We start from the raw sequence: 19337 nt of genomic DNA, 5'->3' as shown, positions 1-19337 counted from the left end.
TGAAAAAATTCCATTTTTTATATAGAAAAAAAAATTGTTGAAAATATGCTATTTCTTCCCGGTGTAAACCCATGTAACCCCTTAAAATCTATTCACTTTTAGCATAAAAAATATTTACCAAAACTTTTCAAAGAATTAGCAAAGTTGTACAATTTATAGCATTGCAATCTATAGATAATCTAGATTTCTTAATATAGATAAATAGATGGGCAGTAGCTCATCGGGATTATAATATATATAATATATATACATGTATACAGAATGAACCAAGATGGTGATTCGTTACATTGATAATATTACTGATTTTTTATTACCAAAAATAAAAATCCAATATTAATGGCGACACTACTACGAAAATAATGATCTTACAGATAACGTATATTTGATTTTTATGAATTTTATTTTTCTTTTTTTTTTTTTGGTTTACCATATATTTTTTGAAGATTTATTTTTAACGAGTTACGTGACTCATCCTTGTGTACACTCTCACCTACACTTTTTTCAAAGTCATTCTTCTCTCTCTCTCTCTCTCTCTCTCACTTGTTTTATATTCTGGTTTTTTTCCCTTCTTTTATTTTGTATTTTATTTTTTTAAATTCATACATCTTAACTTTTATCCCTGATAGTTGAATATATCTTATTGTAAGATTTGAAAAATTGATTCTGAAAACTAAATTGGAATATTCGAGATATAATAGTAAGTTTAATTAACTATCATTGCAACGGTATTCGTATTATCCGTATATCTGATGTTCAACCATTTTCTTCTTTTTTTTTCTCTTTATATATATATATGCTAACGCTGAAGTGCAGAAATCAGTTATTCCTCAGATTATCTAGGTAATATGTAAATTAATTAGGATTATCCGTTAAAGTATCGAAAATTGTTTCATTTCTCAAATTGCATAGATAATCTGGACATTTCCTAGCAGGTACTAGTTAAAGTAAAAATAAGATCTTTGCTAGAAACAAAAGCATTGTTTCTTTACGCTTAAATTAACGCAATGTTATTTATTTATTTATTTATCGATATCTAAAGAATCAAACGATCGGCAAATAATTTAATAAAATCAATCATCGATCGATTAAAAAAACAAAAAAACTATAATAGAATCAAACCGTTTCAAATATTATTACGATTAAATAAATCAATTTTGCAAAACGTATATGATAATATAATTATCCTTACTTATTATGCATAAATCTAAAAATTGGCTTACACTTTGAATTACTTTTACGACAAACATATCTATTTCTGATATATTTAGATTTGCAGTCACATTTTCTAAAACTCTACCGAAGATATCAAAAAATTATTTTATTACAGTTCGACGTAAAGATACTTCAAAACAGTAAGAAACATTTTCTTAAACGATACTTTAACGATAAAGAAAACAATTAAATGTACATAATAATACCTAAATAAAATACAAAAAAACTTTCGATTCCGCTTATCAAATCAAATCAAATCAAAATCAATTAATAATCCACAGATTAATTAAATCAACGTATAACACAAATACTCGATCATTTTTCTTACTTTTCTAGGATTTTATTTTCTAAGACCCTCTCTCTCTCTCTTTCTGTATATCCGAAAATCTCGTCAAAGTCCAATTGAATTTTGAGGGGAAAAAATTTCGTTGGTAGATAAAAAGAAAAAAAAAGAAAAAGAAAAGTAAAGGTTAAAGAGAATGAAATGTATAGAAAAAGAGAGAAGGGAAACGGCCTTCCTGAAGATCCTAAAGTGGTTGGACTCGATCGAGAAGCGATAGGAAAGGAGAGAATAGAACTCTTAGTAGCCCATCGGGGTTGCCCTGGCCTCTCGAACATCAATATCGGACAAGATCAGAACTTAAGGCAATTGCGCACTGATACAACAAAGAGCATCGTCTAACGCGGTTATATGTCTCGTAAGCGAAACTCTATTGCTATATCCCATCTCTCCTGGTCTCCTCTCTCTCTCTCTTTATTGGCCCTTCTCTCGTACTGAACACAACTATTCTCTCTCTCTCTCTTTCTCTTTTACGCATACATCTATATACACTAACACATTTACCTATACACATCCTTCCTTCCTTCCTTCCTTCCTTCCTACCTTTACCTTTACTTCCTTCTCTTCCTCTCACTCTCACCATCTCTCTCTCACACACTCTCTTTCTCTATCAATACCAACCTAATCTACTTTGCTAGCAAATAGTGTTCACGTTCCCCAGACAATGCTTCTCTTCTCTTCTATTCTCTTCTATTCTCTTCTATTCTATTCTCTACCCTTCCCTTCTCTTCTCTTCACTTCTTCAGGTCTCTCCATCTTCCTCTCAGCTCCTTTAACCCCATCACCATCCACGTACATATCTACTCGATATCTACTCCAACTAGTTCGCTACAGTTTCCGTGTTTCATGAGTTTCGTTAATCGCTCTCATCCCCCATTGGTGGTAGTGGTGGTGGTGGTGGTGGTGGTGGTGGTTTTTTCCAACATTTTTTCTTTTACTTTTATGTTCTTTGTTTTACTTTTTTTGATCTTTGCAAGAACAATATGTCAAGGAAATCTTAAGGGGCACACCTAGTGTGAAATTTTGAAAACAATTGATTTTTTATGTGTGTGCATGTTTTGATAGTCTATATCTTTAAAAATAACATACTGAAATTTCTAATAAATATTTCTAATAGTTTTAGAGTTTCAGTTTTCTAAAGAGTAGCCGGTCAGAGATTAGAAAGCAATCATTTTATCTTTGAACGGGTTTTTCTCAAAACTATTTTTTTCAAATTGGCTGCAATTGTAACTCGAAGAAGAATCATCCGATCGCTTTGATTTTTTTTCTGCTTATTTCGTATATGTTTCTCTGTACAATGACCTAAAAGTTTTWCRWTTGTATAAAAAATGTAATTTTGGCGGGCCAAAAATCATCAAAATTTTGAGCAAAGTTCGATTTTTTTTTTTAAAAAGTCTGCCATTTTGTTAAATTTTAATTTTTTTTCACAATTTTAGGTCATTGTATAGGCAATACCTTCTAGATTAATAGTATTTTTTTTTTTTGTTTATTTCATCCACAATGAAGGCCGGAATCACTGTAGCCGTTTAGGCCCTTTTTTTTATAGTGACTTGAGAGATAGCGAATAACTCGCTGAAAATTACTTTTTTTCATTTGAAAATTTTAGTGAATATTCGTTAATTGTGTATAAATATATCCTCTAAATTTTAAAATATTTCATCCAGTAATTTTCTTTAGAAAAATTTCTAAAAATCACCTTTTTTTTTTAGGCGGTCACACTAGGTGTGCCCCTTAAAGAAAAATTAATTTGTTCAGTTGTCCCCTGGTAGTGTCCACTTTTACTGATTAAATAATTACTCGGAACTGAAACAAACTAATCAATCAATCAATCAATTTCTATTCTTGTCTTGTCTTGTCTTATTTCTTTCTCTTTTTTTCTCTTTTTTAATCAGCTGTAAAAAAAAAGGAGCAAAACAAGGAGACCCTTTATTCGTTTTTCTTTGTTTTCTTTCTAGTTACTTTTTTGTTCCTAATTTTTCTATGATATTTTCTTTTTGTCTCAACGAGGTTAAATCAAATCCCCTCATAACTTTTGTCGAGTAAACAATTTCTTAAACAACAACAACAACAACAAAAAGAAGATATAATGAAAGAAAATGAAATCCAATCTACATCTGAACGTCGAGTTTTACGTGAGTAAAATGTTTCATATAGAAATCATTGTTAAGAATAAAATAAGTAAAAAAAGAAGTTAAGGAGAAATAGAGAGAGAGAGAGAGAGAGAGAGAGAGAGAGAGAGAGAGAGAAAATAGAATAAATATTAATTAATAGACAAGGAAAACGACAAAGTTTCGCTTTTGAAGATAAACAACATGATACTGACTTTACCATGTGAACATACTCGAGTGTATAACATATTCACATCGTTTTATGAACACACGGGGGCCCAATGTTGCCTTAAGCTTCGCTTTCTCTCAGTGCAGTTAACGTGGTAAACAATACAATACGGTTTTCCTGAAATTGTAGAAATTAAATGAAATGCAACAAATGGAAGTGTTTTGTAACAACATTTGACTTAGTAAAAAATGATGATTACCACTAGCTTTAAAATTAATTTAGAACTAAATATTGAAACTTTTTTGAATCGGATTGTTATTAGAATTAATGATGAATTAATCATGATGATGATTCATTGATTTTTACATTTTTTTTTTACATTTTCCAGATGTATTCTCGAATAACCTTAATCGCCATAGGATGTCCTTTTATGCGGATTTGTCATCCTCGGAATTTCAGCTGGAAAAAAAAAGAAGAGTTAGTATTAGGAAATTATTACAAAGAGTTTTGAATTATCCTAAACCGAAATATCGCAGTAAACGTATTAAAAAACCTCGATCAATGTGGGGTAAGAATCGTTTGTACAAACACTTGTTTAAATTTATCCTGATCTTTTAAAATATATATGTATTTTTATAGAACATACTAAGTTTGATAAATTTTCAACGAAAACAACGTGTCCAAATTGTTTGTATTACATTGAAACCAATGTAAAACATTACAATACTTGTGTGACACATTTGATAGCTATTACTTTACTACCAGTGTGGTAAGATATATTCATAAATTATTATAATACGTATAGTAACAATATACACCTCCCTCTAAATTTGTCTTCATTTCAAACAGTATGTGCGTTTTGCCGTATTATTCTCTCAACTTTAAAGATACCGTACACAGTTGTCCAAGGTGTCAAATTTATTTAGGGACCAAATTTTCTGAAAACAAATTTCCTTACACGATTGATTGCAAATAAAAATAATTGAAGAACGATTTAAATCAAATCACAAATATGTTGATTTATATAAATTGTTTGTATAATTACATATATATAATTATACGCGTATGTATATATGTAACATTTTATTTCTGTAATATACCGACGTGTCAGTTTTGTCTAGTCGGTAAAGTAGAAAATTATTCACTTTTGATAATATTGAAAGTTGAATTATCGATAACCGATAAAACAGATTTGTCTCTATATTACCATTGGAATGATTCGAATGATAACATGAACATTTTTTAATTTAACCGCATTTAACTCTTTCTTCTTGAAATATAAAGTGGCGTTAGTGGATCCACCTTAACAGAGAATCGGTGTAATAAGAAGATCCTGAATCTGCCAGTCATTCGATAATTCAAGCCCATTCTTTTGTGTTTCACGTCGTACTTAATGTTATAGAAAAAAAACTATTTAAAAGGAAATAAAATATAATTAAAAAATAAAATGGGATCTGTACGTGTGATCAACAATGAAAGTCAATTTTATAGCCAATTGACTGATGCGGGTACGAAATTGGTCGTTGTAGATTATACAGCTACGTGGTAAGTTTTCTAAAGGTTATAGTTTTTTTTCGCGTTAATTCCACGTATTACCAAATATTGAACTGTTTTTTTATTTTTTATTTTTGTTTTTACTAATTACGACAATACCTTAATTATAACAATACATACATTGATAACATACAAAACAATCTAAAAAAATTGATTGCATTTGAAGTTTTATCAACCCATGTGACTAATATCAAAATATCATGAAAGTATGAAATTTATTTAGAAAAAAAAAAAATATACAAATATTTTTATCATGATAAATGTAATCATAAATGTGTATAGATTGATGTTATTATTCGTAGGTGTGGACCATGCCAAAGAATTGCACCGGTATTTGAACAATATTCTACGAAATATCCTAATGCTGTATTTCTCAAAGTAGACGTAGACAAATGCGCAGAAGTTGCAGCTTCCCAAGGTGTCAGTGTAATGCCCACTTTCATTTTCTATCGCAACCGAACTAAATTGGGTTCCTGCCAAGGAGCGGATCCAGCTGGACTTGAATCAAAAATACAACAATATTATGGAAATGGTGATACCGAAGAATCAGAGAGTTCAGTTACTGGACATGTACGAAGTAGTGATAATGCCTATTATCATATATTTGGAATGATATTACTTGCTGCAATTCTTTTATACTGGAATAAGTATCAACCAAACCAATAAGAAAGTTGCGGTAACTTTCTTTCAGTGAATTTTAACATTTAATTGTCAAGGCATTTATTGGCTTTCGAAACAAATATAGTTTTGATAAGTGGCAAGCGTTGATGATTTCTCTAGCCTTCCATGAATCTTACATTCGATATTAAACATTCCATGTATTATTCTAATACTACATATTATTTTTTTTTTATCTATCTTGTTTTTATTTTATTTGATTTTATTTGATTTTATTTTTACTTTAAACGAACATTTAAAAGAAATTAAATGAATTTTATGTAGTAACATATTGTACAAGTTTTTTTTTTAACAATGTGTAATTAAAGTTATTCTCTAATTACACAAAATAAATGTAATAAAAGCTTCATTTCAAATAATATTATGTCAATTATTAATTTCTTTTTATTATACAGTCCCTTTGATAAATAATTTGGTAAAATGTCTTTACTTTGCAGATGGATTTAAATACATTCATTGCTAAAACGCAATGCGAATGTTTAAATGAATCAGATGACCACAACTTTGTTCAATGCTTAACAACTGATGATGGATATCTAGAGAGCGATTGTGATGAACAATTAATATTATCTATTACTTTTACTCAAGCTGTTAAAGTACATTCCTTAAAAATCAAAGCACCAACAGATTCGGGGCCAAAATATGTGAAACTTTTTATCAATCAACCTAGAACTATAGATTTTGATATGGCAGACTCCAATACTAGTGTCCAAGATCTTACGTAAGTATATTTTTCATTTATTATATATATATATATATGTATATATATTTATATATTATTATTATTTATGCATATACATAAATATGTATGAAATTTGTTTACAGATTATTGCCAAAAGATATCGAAGAAGGAAATCCAATTCCCTTGCGTTACGTGAAATTCCAAAATGTACAAAATCTTCAAATATTTATAAAAAATAATCAAGCTGGAACTGATACTACTAGAATCGATCAATTGATTATATTTGGATCACCAATTTCAACAACCAATATGGGTGAATTCAAAAGAGTAACTGGTAGAAAAGGAGAAAGTCATTAAAGTATGTTGGAAACAAGTGAATTCAAAAGAATTGTACTCTAAAATAATAATTGACCATGGCTACGTACAGATAATAAATGTTAAATCTTCAATTTAAAATTGCATATTACAATTTACGTTACGTTGATATGAGAACAAGTTTCGTGTATTATATTTTTTATTTAGTTTCCTATACATATTGTTTAAAATACTGTATAAGATATCCTACTGAGATATATAAACCTAATACCAAGGTATAATCTCTCTTATCCATATTCTCAACAATATTAAATTGCTTTGAAATATATTTCCAAGGATTCTATCTTGCTATTTGTGAAAGACACAATTGTTCGTAATAATAAAAAAATAAAACTATAACTTACATCAGTATGCGTACTTTATTTGTTTCATTTTAATGTAATCATATTTGGGCCATGGTCAGCCTATACTGAAAAATACGAAAATTTATGCATTTTGTTGTATTTATATATTGTATTTGTAAAAAAAAAAAAAAAAAAAGAAAATAAAATCAACATAGAAATTGCTCAATTAAATCATATAGTAAATAATATTTTCAAAATTGTCTATATATGATTTATAAGAATTATAATTAAAACTGTGTATATATACGTTGATGTATATTTTTTGGCGTAACAATTAAAATATAAAAATGTATTCTAATTTGAAATGGAATATACAATAGAAAACCTTAATGCAACTACTATATTACAAGAAAAACATTTTTAAAAACTATTTGATTCTTATAAATATCTACACACAAGTTTTGTGAATTCTCCAAAATCCTCCACATCTGCAAGCACGTGTCCATCTTTGATCCCATGCTCTGATAGCAGCTGTTCTTGTCATATTTTGAACTTGAACTTTACCACCGCATCTAAAAATATATATATTATTACAAATACATATATATATTTTATAGATACATATATATATACATACTTTTATATTGTATACATATTAATTGCATACGTATAAATTGCATATGCAACTTTTTACAAAATACCTTGTACACTGCTTAACAAGAAGCGGTTGTTTTCCAAGATATAAATGTCGAATGGTGTCTACTACTTGTCCGCTATGCATACATCCTTCCACTGGATTTAATTCAGGTGTAAATAGTAATTGTTCAGGTTCTATGCCATATTCTAACTAAATTCAACACACATAATAGAATTATTTTAATATTTATACAAAAATATATACATGTGTATATATTTGCTCATAATTATGAAAGTGGTCTAAGTTAAAATGAGGAAAAAAAAAATGAGTTTATCAATAATTCCACGTGAAATTATTTTAAATTAAGTTAATTCAATATAATTATAAAATAATATAAATTCAAATAATCCTATATTGTTAAATAGTACTTGTTATTTCAACATTATTTCATATTCATTTAGTATTCAAATGTAATCCTTTAAATATCTTGAAACAACAGATGACTTACAAAATTAGACCACTTTCATTTATAAACTTATATGTATTATATATAAATAAAAGAAGAAAAGTTAATTTTTAATTACTTGCAAAGGAAGATTTTGATAAAAAACTGCTGGCGATGTTAAAGCAGTAATACTACTGCCTTGATGTAACTGAGGTATCATTATTTGATTTGGTAACAAACAACAATCATCTGAAATAAAACAAACCATTGACATAATACTATTAATTCTAACTTATTTATATCTATTAAATCAATATTATTTACTTATTTACAATCCAAAATTATCGATAAATATACCACTCCTGTAATCACTATATTTGTATACTTTTATTTATATTCTTTTTACGCTTATTATATTCTAAATAATTCAAATAAATTTAATATCGTTTATAAAAAAAAAAAAAAACAAAACTAAAACTAAAAATAATTGTTAATCTACATTTTACATATTTCTATTTTCTTTTACATCATCCTTCTCGGTAGATTTAATTTCTAATACGGGTGGTGCCGAGTTGTTCTCATTCATTTTAACTGTACAAAGATCTAAACTTTCTTTTTTGCTATCAGATTCTACAGTTTTATTAACTTCTATAAATACTTCAGTTATTTCATATTTCGGACTTTCTATTTCGGCAATAAAGTATTTAGATTCTCTCTGAACTTTTTTTTCATCACTTTCTTTATCATCTTTTTTATTATCTTTATCATCATCAGAATTATTTGGTTTACTGTTAAAAGAATCAATCGTAGATTGTATTAAATTTTCTGGGAAAAATATTGAATGCCTCTTGCTCAAATCTCCTTTATTATTTGCTTTATTTTTCTCAGCTTTCTCTGCCTCTCGTAACATATCAATAAAAAATAAATCTCTCGGAGACAATGGTGTTTTTGGTAATGATACGATATTTTTATCTTCTTCGGATGGAGTAACAGTAACTAATTTCAAATAATCTTTTATAGAATTTTTATCAACGTCAGTCTCTCCAATATCGTCCATTTTTAATTCGTTATCGTCATTTTTTTCTATAGCATTTGGACTTATATTGTCTATGTTGTTTCTTGACCTTCTGTGAATTACCAAAGGTGGAAGATCATTTTTTCTTTTAGAATTTTTTCGAATAATACCACCGATTACTTTGGAATCATTAATATTTTTCTTATCAGGATCTTTTATATCTATTGACGATGAATCAATATCAATAACTGTTTTATCATTTTTTTTATCCACATCTACCATTGATCGAATATTTTCACATATTAAATGTGTATGATTATCTGTTCCATCTGAACCGTACGATTTTCTCTTTATATTGGTATGGTGTTTATTTTTTATATATTTCCAAATACATAAGAACAATGTTACAATAAAAATCCAAATAATTAACGCTACTATCCAAAATAGAATAGACCAGAATTTAGGCCAATGATATGGAACGGATGATGAGTAACACAACGCCCATATCAATGGGCACGTGATAAACCAAAATCCTATAAATATGCAACACATAATTATTACAAATGATGATATTCCAAATGGTTTTAAACATAAGCGAACAATTTTAGATCTTTCGTTTTCTCTCGATGTCATTTTATGTTCATTTAGTGCCATTGAATTTTTGTGTTTGAAAGCAAGTTTGTTGGTCATCATATATACTTTCTTTTTAATACAATTATCTATGTATATTAAAATTTAATTACTAGTAGCTCACAAATAAATCACACTGTTTTATTATAACAATTATATGAAAATATTTTTAGTTAATATTTATACGTATTAAACGATCACTTGAATTTATATGCACTGAATCAAGAAACTTTCCTTTAGGTTACATATAAATGAGTCAGGAAGTGGTATCTTTATCTTACTTCCTACGGGTTAATATATACTTGATAAAAAATAATGCAGCAACTTATATATATATAAAATATTCTCTTAACTATAACTATATATAAATAAGCAAAATATCTAATACAATTTCTTCATATAATTAAAATCAAACAATTTATATGAAATAAAACTTACCTATCAAACCGTCATCTATTTGTTGTTGCGTTTCACCATTAGGTTGTACAAGTTTGGACAATAATCGAAATAATAATGCCAAAACATCGAGATTATCAGCACTGCGTAGAAAAACTGGCAAACATAATGGACGAAGAAGACCCCAAATCCGTATGATGACCAGTAATTCTCTTATTGTGTTAAGTGCCTTATGATCTTTGAGTAATTCATACTGCATTAAAAATAAAATATAACAACAAAAATTGTACTATGTAGAAATGAGAAAATTTTTTTTAAATAAATAACAAAGATAAATATAGATAAATATACTAACACCACCACTTTTCATTTGCATTCGTTGTTCAGGAAGTCGAGCTAAAAGATTTAGCGCTAAATCTGCAACCCATTGAATTAATTGTTGTAAAGATTGCAGGGTGCTTGGTTCAACCGTAAATTCTTTTGGATCAAGATGTAGAAGTACCTATATATATAAAACACAATAGAGAGAATATATTATTTTATTAATTAAAAAGTTATATAAAATTTATAACATAATAAGAAAACATACTTTATCGACATCACTAATAGGTTCTGTAATTACTGCAGCCAAACTTTCAGCAGGTCCTTTATCATGAGATATTAAATCCGATGGCCTTAACAATGATTTGAAAGCTGTTGCCACCGAATGTACCATAAGTAAAGAAGATAAATCAGCAGCTTTGTTTTGACCAGATACTATCATTCTATAGACAAATATTGATAGAATTAATTTGTTTTTCTATCATACTCTATGTTGAAAAAATTGATATATTTTATAATTTAATATATATATATATATAATATACTTCTATAAAGATGTTAAAATAGGTATTTAATAATATAAGTTAATATAATATACCTATACAAGGATGTTTTAATAGAGAGAAATTGCACATAAAGATACTGTTGTATGGGTTGTGTTTGTCTCGTATAAGAAGCATCTAATCGTTCACACAATGTTTCTATCATCGAGGCTCTTAAACACAAAAGTACATCCAACCAATCTAAACCAGTAACTAAACAATATTCCAATAATGTACAAGCATAATTGATTGTTAATGATGGTCCTATAAGCATAAATATTACAATACAAATTATAATCATATAATATATTTGTAAAAATTAATTTTTAAATAAAGAATATTGAAAACATACCTCCGTCATGTAAAAGTTTATATAAATATAAACTCCCATAAGTATCGCATGCTAAGAGAACACATCCAAGCCATGAAATATCCATGTGAGCTAAGGATGTTGAACTTTTGAAATATTTATTACTAGGTTCATCTTGTCTCCATGCCATATTTAATGATGAATATGATACTTCCTTCAAACAATCACGATTGAAACAATGAATTGAAGAATCTGCTAATGCAACTATAACATAACTCGGTGGAGGTAAAGTTGTAACGATAGGCAATTTGGTAGTAGTTATTGCTGTAACCGGTGATTGACAGCGATATTGTGACTGATGTTGCCAAACCTATAAAAAATATTTAATATTTTAATTTGTTATTATTGTTTATATAACTATAATCATTGGAATAAATGTATCTATGTACCACCGTTTTAAATGGTTCCAAAGTCTTTGGTTGAAATAACTTATGAACTGGTTGTGACTTCTCCCTTAATTCCCAGACTTCTACAAAACCACCATTTTCACTATTTGCTGCAACTACTAAGGAATCTGCATCTTCTCTTACAACAAACTTAAGATGAGTAACATTCGTACCTAAAAGTATAATATTATTACTAATTAATTCATATAGAGATTATATAATCAAAAGATTTCAATATATTAATCTTACAAGTATTATCTTTAGGTGCTCCATCTTGTAAAAAAAAGCTTGGTAATGCCTGTGACGTAATTGTACATTTCTCATCAGTTTTACGTACTAATACTCTATAACATCTAATTGGTAAACAAATACTGCCACTGCTAACAGCTACCAAAAAATGCCCATCTGTAATAATAAACGGTTTTTTTTTATAAATTGTACAATTATCTAAATAATTTAATATTGTTAGAAAAAGATTACAATAAATATACATACTTTTCCCATAACAAAGATCAACGGATGTTATTCTATGCCGAGTACTGCCTAAGCTTTCGGTAGAGGAACATATAGGATTTTGAAAATCTTTTGTAATCATTACAGCACCGACCATTCCTGTTGTCGAAACTACTAATACACCTTCAGCTGCTCTACCTCCAAATTGTCTTACAGAAGGAGCGAAGGGTAAATGATTGAACTTTTCGCTGTAATGAATACTATCTTTCTTTTCAGCTACTAAACCAGTCTACAAAAATTATTTAAAAAATTGTAAAATATAATAAACGCATGTGGGACTATATTCTTGATAATTTATATTATTTATTAAGTCTCAAACCTTTTTTCCATTGTGAAACCAAGCTGCGCCTAATATGTATTCGCCAACAAAACAAGTACAACCTATTAGTGTCCAATCATTAAGAACGTGGTCTTTGAACATCCACAATTGAACATTTCCAATTGAATTAGCAACCACAAGTTTGTCACCCGGTAAGTCCCATTCTAATGCTGTAATTGAATGCTTACTGGACAACACTCTTAAAAAAAAGAGAAAACAATTAGAGTGAATAATATACAATGTAATATTTATCATGGAATGCATTTTGATTTTTATCTAACTTACTTATGAACATGCCAAGGCATATTTAAATCAACAACGTAAACATGAGAACCCCAAGTTTTACCATTGTTATCATCTAATTCTGTAACTGTCGTAAATGCAGCAATATTACGACAAGACAATGTACACAATGATTGTCCATTATAAAGACTAAAAATTAAAATCAAATTAAAATTTTATTAAAATGTTTATATAAATAGATATAATTATTAATAATTGATAATTTAGATAGATGAAATATACCTTTCTTGATTAGAGAATGATTTAGATAATGCTTTTCTATTAACAGTATAAAGCAATTCCATTTTTTAATGAAGGATTAAATGTTTCTAACCCACTAATTATATTTTAACTATAAATCAAAATTATAGGAATGTAAAAAACTATATATACTATTGATAAATAAATAATGTTGCATAATTACAATTAACTAAACAATTAATAACACGATAAGTATTAAAAAATAACATAAACGCGTCCAAAACATCCAACGTTATGTCACGTTAACCTCATCACGCGTGTAATGTAACCTGGTGGACAATTGATCAACTAGCGTGGGATATAAAAGAATTGGTTTCAAATTCGTAATTTAATTATAAAATTTCTTTCGTTCCTTTTATATTTTATATATTATATTTTAAGACTTTACACATATTGATACGAATATTTCTCTTATAAATATAATAAATAATTAAACATTATTTTTTAATAATTAATCAAAGCGCGCGATATATTTAAAATTCAAAAATTAAAATATTATTGGTTAAATTTGAGCGCCTAATTTTAAATAGACGAATCACCGAAGATTCAAATGTAGTAGTAGTATATATCGTAGTATATAAATAAAAATAGAATAGAATTGAATATTTATAATTAGAAACAAATAGTTTTATTTATATAATAATGTTTATACGCACAACATAACAAAAATTAAAAAAACGAGAGAGAGAGAGAGAGTGAGAAAGAAACGCGGGTATATTGCGATTTATCGTTGTTTTCCAACTATCGAAAAATCTCGATCGAGAAATTGTTAACTTCGTCTGACGTTTCGCACCCCCTCACCTGTCAACCTCTTTTTCGTCGTTTTAACATTGAAAAGTTAATAAATCAAATTCACAGAATAATTATACGCAATAAAAATAAAAGTGCATAATCGATCATTTAAAAAAGTTTATTTTGAAATTGCACGGAAATTTAACCTATAGATCATTTCCGTTGTCCTCCTATCATCAGACGAAGCCATGATCTTTTTCAGTTCACTTGACATAGCACGATTTTATACACGTCTATTATCATTTACCAATTAAATTAATATTTCATTATAAAATTAATCTGGTTTTTTTTAATCGTTTACGTAAAGTATACAAATTATAGTGTATATTATTATTACGCCTACTGAAGAAGAAACGTAATTTGAAATGATCACTCTTCAGTCACATAATCAGGTTTGTATCTTTCATTCGAATGATGCAAACTTTTTTTTTTCTAATTTATTATCTTATAATTATTTGCTTGTTTGTTTTTCTTTTTTTTCTCTTTTTCTTTCGTGTATCTCATTAAAAAAATATAAAAACAAATATCTTATAAAGTTAACCTTAAATTATTGGAAACAATACTGTTCATTGTAGATGTCATTCATATGTTTTTTATGCTATAACCTATCTTTTTAAATGTTTGTTTTTTATTTATAAAAAAAAATGTTTTTGATTATTTTTTTTTTTTAAATGATTACCGTTTTAAAAATTATCTTTGTTTACTAACTTTTTTATACAGCATGTATATACAAATTCTATGATATTTGGAATACATTTAAATACAATGAAATATATGAGATTTTTTAAATATACAATTTGTATAGGTGCTGTTCCATCTGACACAGTTAACATCGAGCATTAATCCCAGATTTGTACCATTCGTAGCAAAAGAAGAAAAAAAAAGCAAACTTATTCATAGGAATGAAGATCTTTGTTTAGACAGTTTTGTCGAGGTAATATTCTAAACATATTGTTATATTTTTACCGTCGTTCAAAATAGTAGTAATCATCTATATTGGTATATTATATATTTATAAATTTTTATATATTTATAGGTAGCAAAAAATTGTAAACATTTGCCAGTTCTCAAATTAAATGTCAACAATATAGCAAATATATGCGGAACAAAAAATGATAACTTATGGTTAATATTGGATAATATTTTTCTTAAAACATCCAAAAAATCTTTAAGAATAGATTCCAAATGGAACGTGTCATATACATCAGGAACTAATTTTACTGAAAATAAAAGAAAATTTCCATGTTCGGAACTTACACAATCTATGATTTTACCAGCAATATATTTATCATTTAAAAAACAATATAAACCATTTCATAATGTATGGAATATAATACCGTCAAATTGTAATGTACAAATACGTTCTTTTAAAACAGAACGTGACATAAAAGTAACGTATAAAAGAAATCCGTCTGTATTCACTAGGATGAAGGAATGGTTTGATTCGTTTGGTTTAGCCTCGGTATATATATATGATATATTATTTATATATTATTCATTATTTTTTTTTTCAGAATTACTGTAATGAATATATTAATTTAATTTATTTAGGAATCACATAAGACGTCGTTTCCTAGCGATCTCAAACCACAAGATATAGAATTTATGAACAGGATTTTTGCAAATATGAACGAAATTACTGGTGAAACAAAAAAATCCAAAGTTGCGTTTGCGGAAGGATATGCTTTAGGTTTACAAGCAAAAGTTAAGAATCGCAAGGGATGGTTAAAATTCATTAATTGGTTGACAATAGCATTGTTGGTGCTCATCATATGCTTCCCTTGTATGCATAATAGATTATACTTTCTCAAACTTCTTTTAAAAACGTATTAATATATTTTATTATATTAATTTCACATAGTTATCAACCTGGGAAGTGTATTTAGATTTTCATTTAGTAACAAAAGTGAAATTGACCCAGAAGAAATTCATTTCACTTTCGATGACATCAAAGGAGTGAGTAATTGCAACGTTATTTATAAAATAAAAAAATAAAAAGAAAAAAGAAACTATCGATTAATGTCACTTTTAATTAGTTTTTACTATATCAATCACAATTATTTCCCTTTTAAATGTGCAGGTTGAAGAAGCTAAGCAAGAATTGAAAGATATAGTGGAATTTCTTAGAGATCCCGATAGGTTTACTTCATTGGGTGCAAAATTACCAAAAGGTGTATTATTGGTAGGTCAACCGGGAACTGGAAAAACGATATTAGCACGTGCAGTAGCTGGCGAAGCTGGCGTACCATTTTTCCATGCAGCAGGACCCGAATTTGATGAAATTTTAGTAGGACAAGGTGCACGTAGAGTGAGAGATCTGTTCAGTATGTGTTAACGATTAAAAACAAATACTATTTTTAAATAATATCTATATATATAATATCTTGATAACAAAGTTTTTTCATTTATCATATCCTTTGCAGAAACAGCTAAAGAAAAAGCACCATGCGTGATCTTTATCGATGAAATTGATTCTATTGGTGCAACAAGAACACCTTCTGTCCTTCATCCATATGCAAATCAAACTATTAATCAGTTACTTTCAGAGATGGATGGGTAAATTTCCTATTAATTTTGGGGGTTTTCTTTTTCTTTTAATAATTTTATAAAACACGAACTAATATAATTTTGTAAAAATTTGCAGATTTCATCGAAACGAAGGAGTCATTGTATTAGGTGCTACAAATAGAAGAGATGATTTAGACAAAGCATTATTGAGACCTGGTCGTTTCGATGTAGAAGTTAATGTTCGAATACCAGATTATACAGGACGAAAGGAAATCTTAGAATTATATTTAGCAAAAATTATGACTCGTGATATTGACGTAGACTATTTAGCAAGAGGCACAACTGGTTTCACTGGAGCAGATATAGAGAATATGGTATCTAGAATGATTTGTTAGTTTTTATAACCACACATTGTTATTTATATATATATATATATATTTAAAGATTATTTATTACTATGCAAATGCATTTATAATTCCAATCTGATTCTTTGATGACCTCTTATATTTGCAACAGGTTAATCAAGCTGCTTTACAAGCAGCAATACTTAATTCAGATTATGTAACTATGAAACATCTGGAGTATGCGAGAGATAAAGTTCTTATGGGTCCAGAAGGAAAATCTAAAATTCCTGACGAAGAAACTAATCGTATTACAGCATATCATGAAGCTGGTCATGCATTAGTCGGATTATATACGAAAGAAGCAGATCCACTTCACAAAGTAACAATTATTCCACGAGGACCGTCTTTAGGACATGTAATATATAAACTTTATTTTATATTTAATCGCATCTTATTAATAATGATTAATAATACATATGATATATATTATTATACTTTTTATGTATTGTAGACTTCATATATTCCTGAAAAAGATAATTACCTTACAACCAAATCGCATCTACTGGCTAGAATGGATTGTTTAATGGGAGGACGTGCAGCTGAGGAATTAATTTTTGGTCCTGACAAAATTACTACAGGAGCAGCTTCAGATTTTCAAGTACATAACATTTATATTAACATTTACACATTATATTTTATTCACATTTCACTAATAATTATATATTTTTCTAGAATGCTACAAAAATAGCAGAAACTATGGTACAAACGTACGGAATGTCTGATAAAGTTGGGGTGAGGATGTACGATTTTCAAAAGAATTTTAATTATGCTCCCAGTACCAACGAAATGCTTGATAACGAAGTTAAAAGACTTTTACAAGTGAGTATAAACACAATTATGATTTTCTATAAGTGTATTAAAAATTGATAAAATATATATTATTCGTTATATATTTTATAGGAATCATATGAACGCGCTAAGAACATATTGAAATTGCATGCTAAAGAACATAAACAATTAGCAGATGCTTTAATCGAATATGAAATATTAGATTCTGATGAGATAAAAGCTATAATAAATGGAAAAAAAATTAGAACTGAAACTCCAAATAAAAAAGCAACAATTATAGATGTACCTAATAAGAATGTACCTAATCCAACAAATAAGGGAATCTTAGATGTACCTAATAAGATGTAATTAATAATATTCTAAAGTATGACTTTTTTGTTGTGAAAATTGAAACGATCTAGACAATGTACCATATTATCCCGTGGATATAAATTTAAGAAATAATTATATAAACTTAAAATGATGTTAAATTTTCAATTTTCCATATCAACGTAAAAATTCATTCTGCTTGTGATATTTCTTTGAAATGTTACATATTTTAATATCCACCTTTTATTGGATTTTATTCTTTTCTTGCATTTCTTTCGAACACTATTGATTTTCATTACACTTAATTCGTATTCTCTTTTTTTTTCTTTGAGACTTTATAATTGGTAAATAAAATAAAAATAACAGTAAAATTTGATTATTAATAATATTTTTCAGGAAATAAATGATTAAGATAATTCTATAAAATATGCTTACAAATATTTTTAAAAGAAATATTAAACCAATTATAAAGTCAATTGGATACTCGTATTAATTATCCTAGTATATATTAACCACAGGATATTGTGGTACATGAGATAATTAATAATATAAGAAGTTGTATTATTTGAAATTTGTGGCTACTTTTTTATGTTATCATAATAGTAGTGGTGTATTCACCACTTCCAGTCTGTCTACATAATAACTTGGTTATTAGATTTAATAACATGCATTAACTTTTGTCAAGTTATTACTGTCCCCTCTCTTGTACTAGATTATCTTTAATACAATAAAAGGAATGTTCTTTTAGAACAATACGTCAGAGATATAAAATCATTTTTGTCAATTATATTTGATTTTTAATATTACTTCATTTTTCAATATACATACTCCATATTTAAAAACATCCTTCTAAATAGTAATATTAATATCGAATATAATGTACTTACTTACCTAGATTTATTAACAAAAACGAATAATATTTGGGCCATACAATGTTAACATTTTATTTATCATCGCGCTTATAGATATTATAAATTATACAAAATTATAATACATATATATATATATATGTATCT

General features: G+C 27.6%; 3 protein-coding genes across 6 annotated transcripts; 2 read left to right on the top strand and 1 right to left on the bottom strand.

The window, feature by feature from the left end:
* The first annotated feature begins 5098 nt into the window (after window positions 1-5098).
* On the top strand, window positions 5099-7463 carry LOC106787283 (thioredoxin-like protein 1). Its single transcript, XM_014749509.1, has 4 exons — window positions 5099-5374; window positions 5686-5953; window positions 6499-6782; window positions 6887-7463. The coding sequence occupies exons 1-4, from the start codon at window positions 5277-5279 to the stop codon at window positions 7098-7100; spliced, it is 864 nt and encodes a 287-aa protein (XP_014604995.1). The 5' UTR covers window positions 5099-5276; the 3' UTR covers window positions 7101-7463.
* On the bottom strand, window positions 7439-13782 carry LOC106787282 (mediator of RNA polymerase II transcription subunit 16). Of its 4 annotated transcripts, none has more exons than XM_014749505.1 (15): window positions 13502-13782; window positions 13262-13408; window positions 12977-13175; window positions 12640-12886; window positions 12394-12549; window positions 12148-12317; window positions 11741-12068; window positions 11445-11652; window positions 11115-11289; window positions 10881-11027; window positions 10568-10778; window positions 8624-8733; window positions 8104-8249; window positions 7859-7974; window positions 7439-7527 (listed from the first exon to the last, which is right to left on the bottom strand). In XM_014749505.1, the coding sequence occupies exons 1-15, from the start codon at window positions 13561-13563 to the stop codon at window positions 7523-7525; spliced, it is 2427 nt and encodes an 808-aa protein (XP_014604991.1). In that variant the 5' UTR covers window positions 13564-13782; the 3' UTR covers window positions 7439-7522. The 4 variants fall into 4 exon arrangements, with proteins under 4 accessions (XP_014604991.1, XP_014604993.1, XP_014604990.1 ...); XM_014749507.1 differs by having other exon boundaries at window positions 7439-7522; XM_014749504.1 differs by lacking the exon at window positions 7439-7527 and having other exon boundaries at window positions 7701-7974.
* A 475-nt stretch (window positions 13783-14257) lies between these two features.
* LOC106787291 (ATP-dependent zinc metalloprotease YME1 homolog) lies at window positions 14258-19092 on the top strand. Its single transcript, XM_014749522.1, has 12 exons — window positions 14258-14703; window positions 15117-15245; window positions 15348-15773; window positions 15863-16094; window positions 16173-16267; window positions 16392-16635; window positions 16735-16867; window positions 16956-17193; window positions 17336-17578; window positions 17675-17821; window positions 17896-18042; window positions 18124-19092. The coding sequence occupies exons 1-12, from the start codon at window positions 14677-14679 to the stop codon at window positions 18358-18360; spliced, it is 2298 nt and encodes a 765-aa protein (XP_014605008.1). The 5' UTR covers window positions 14258-14676; the 3' UTR covers window positions 18361-19092.
* The last annotated feature ends 245 nt before the right edge of the window (window positions 19093-19337 follow it).

Source organism: Polistes canadensis, unplaced genomic scaffold (assembly GCF_001313835.1).
Source record: "Polistes canadensis isolate GaletaPanama2010 unplaced genomic scaffold, ASM131383v1 scaffold_97, whole genome shotgun sequence".
NCBI classification, from domain to species: domain Eukaryota; kingdom Metazoa; phylum Arthropoda; class Insecta; order Hymenoptera; family Vespidae; genus Polistes; species Polistes canadensis.
The sequence above is the reverse complement of the archived record's forward strand: the minus strand, read 5'-3'. Positions and strand labels throughout refer to the sequence as shown.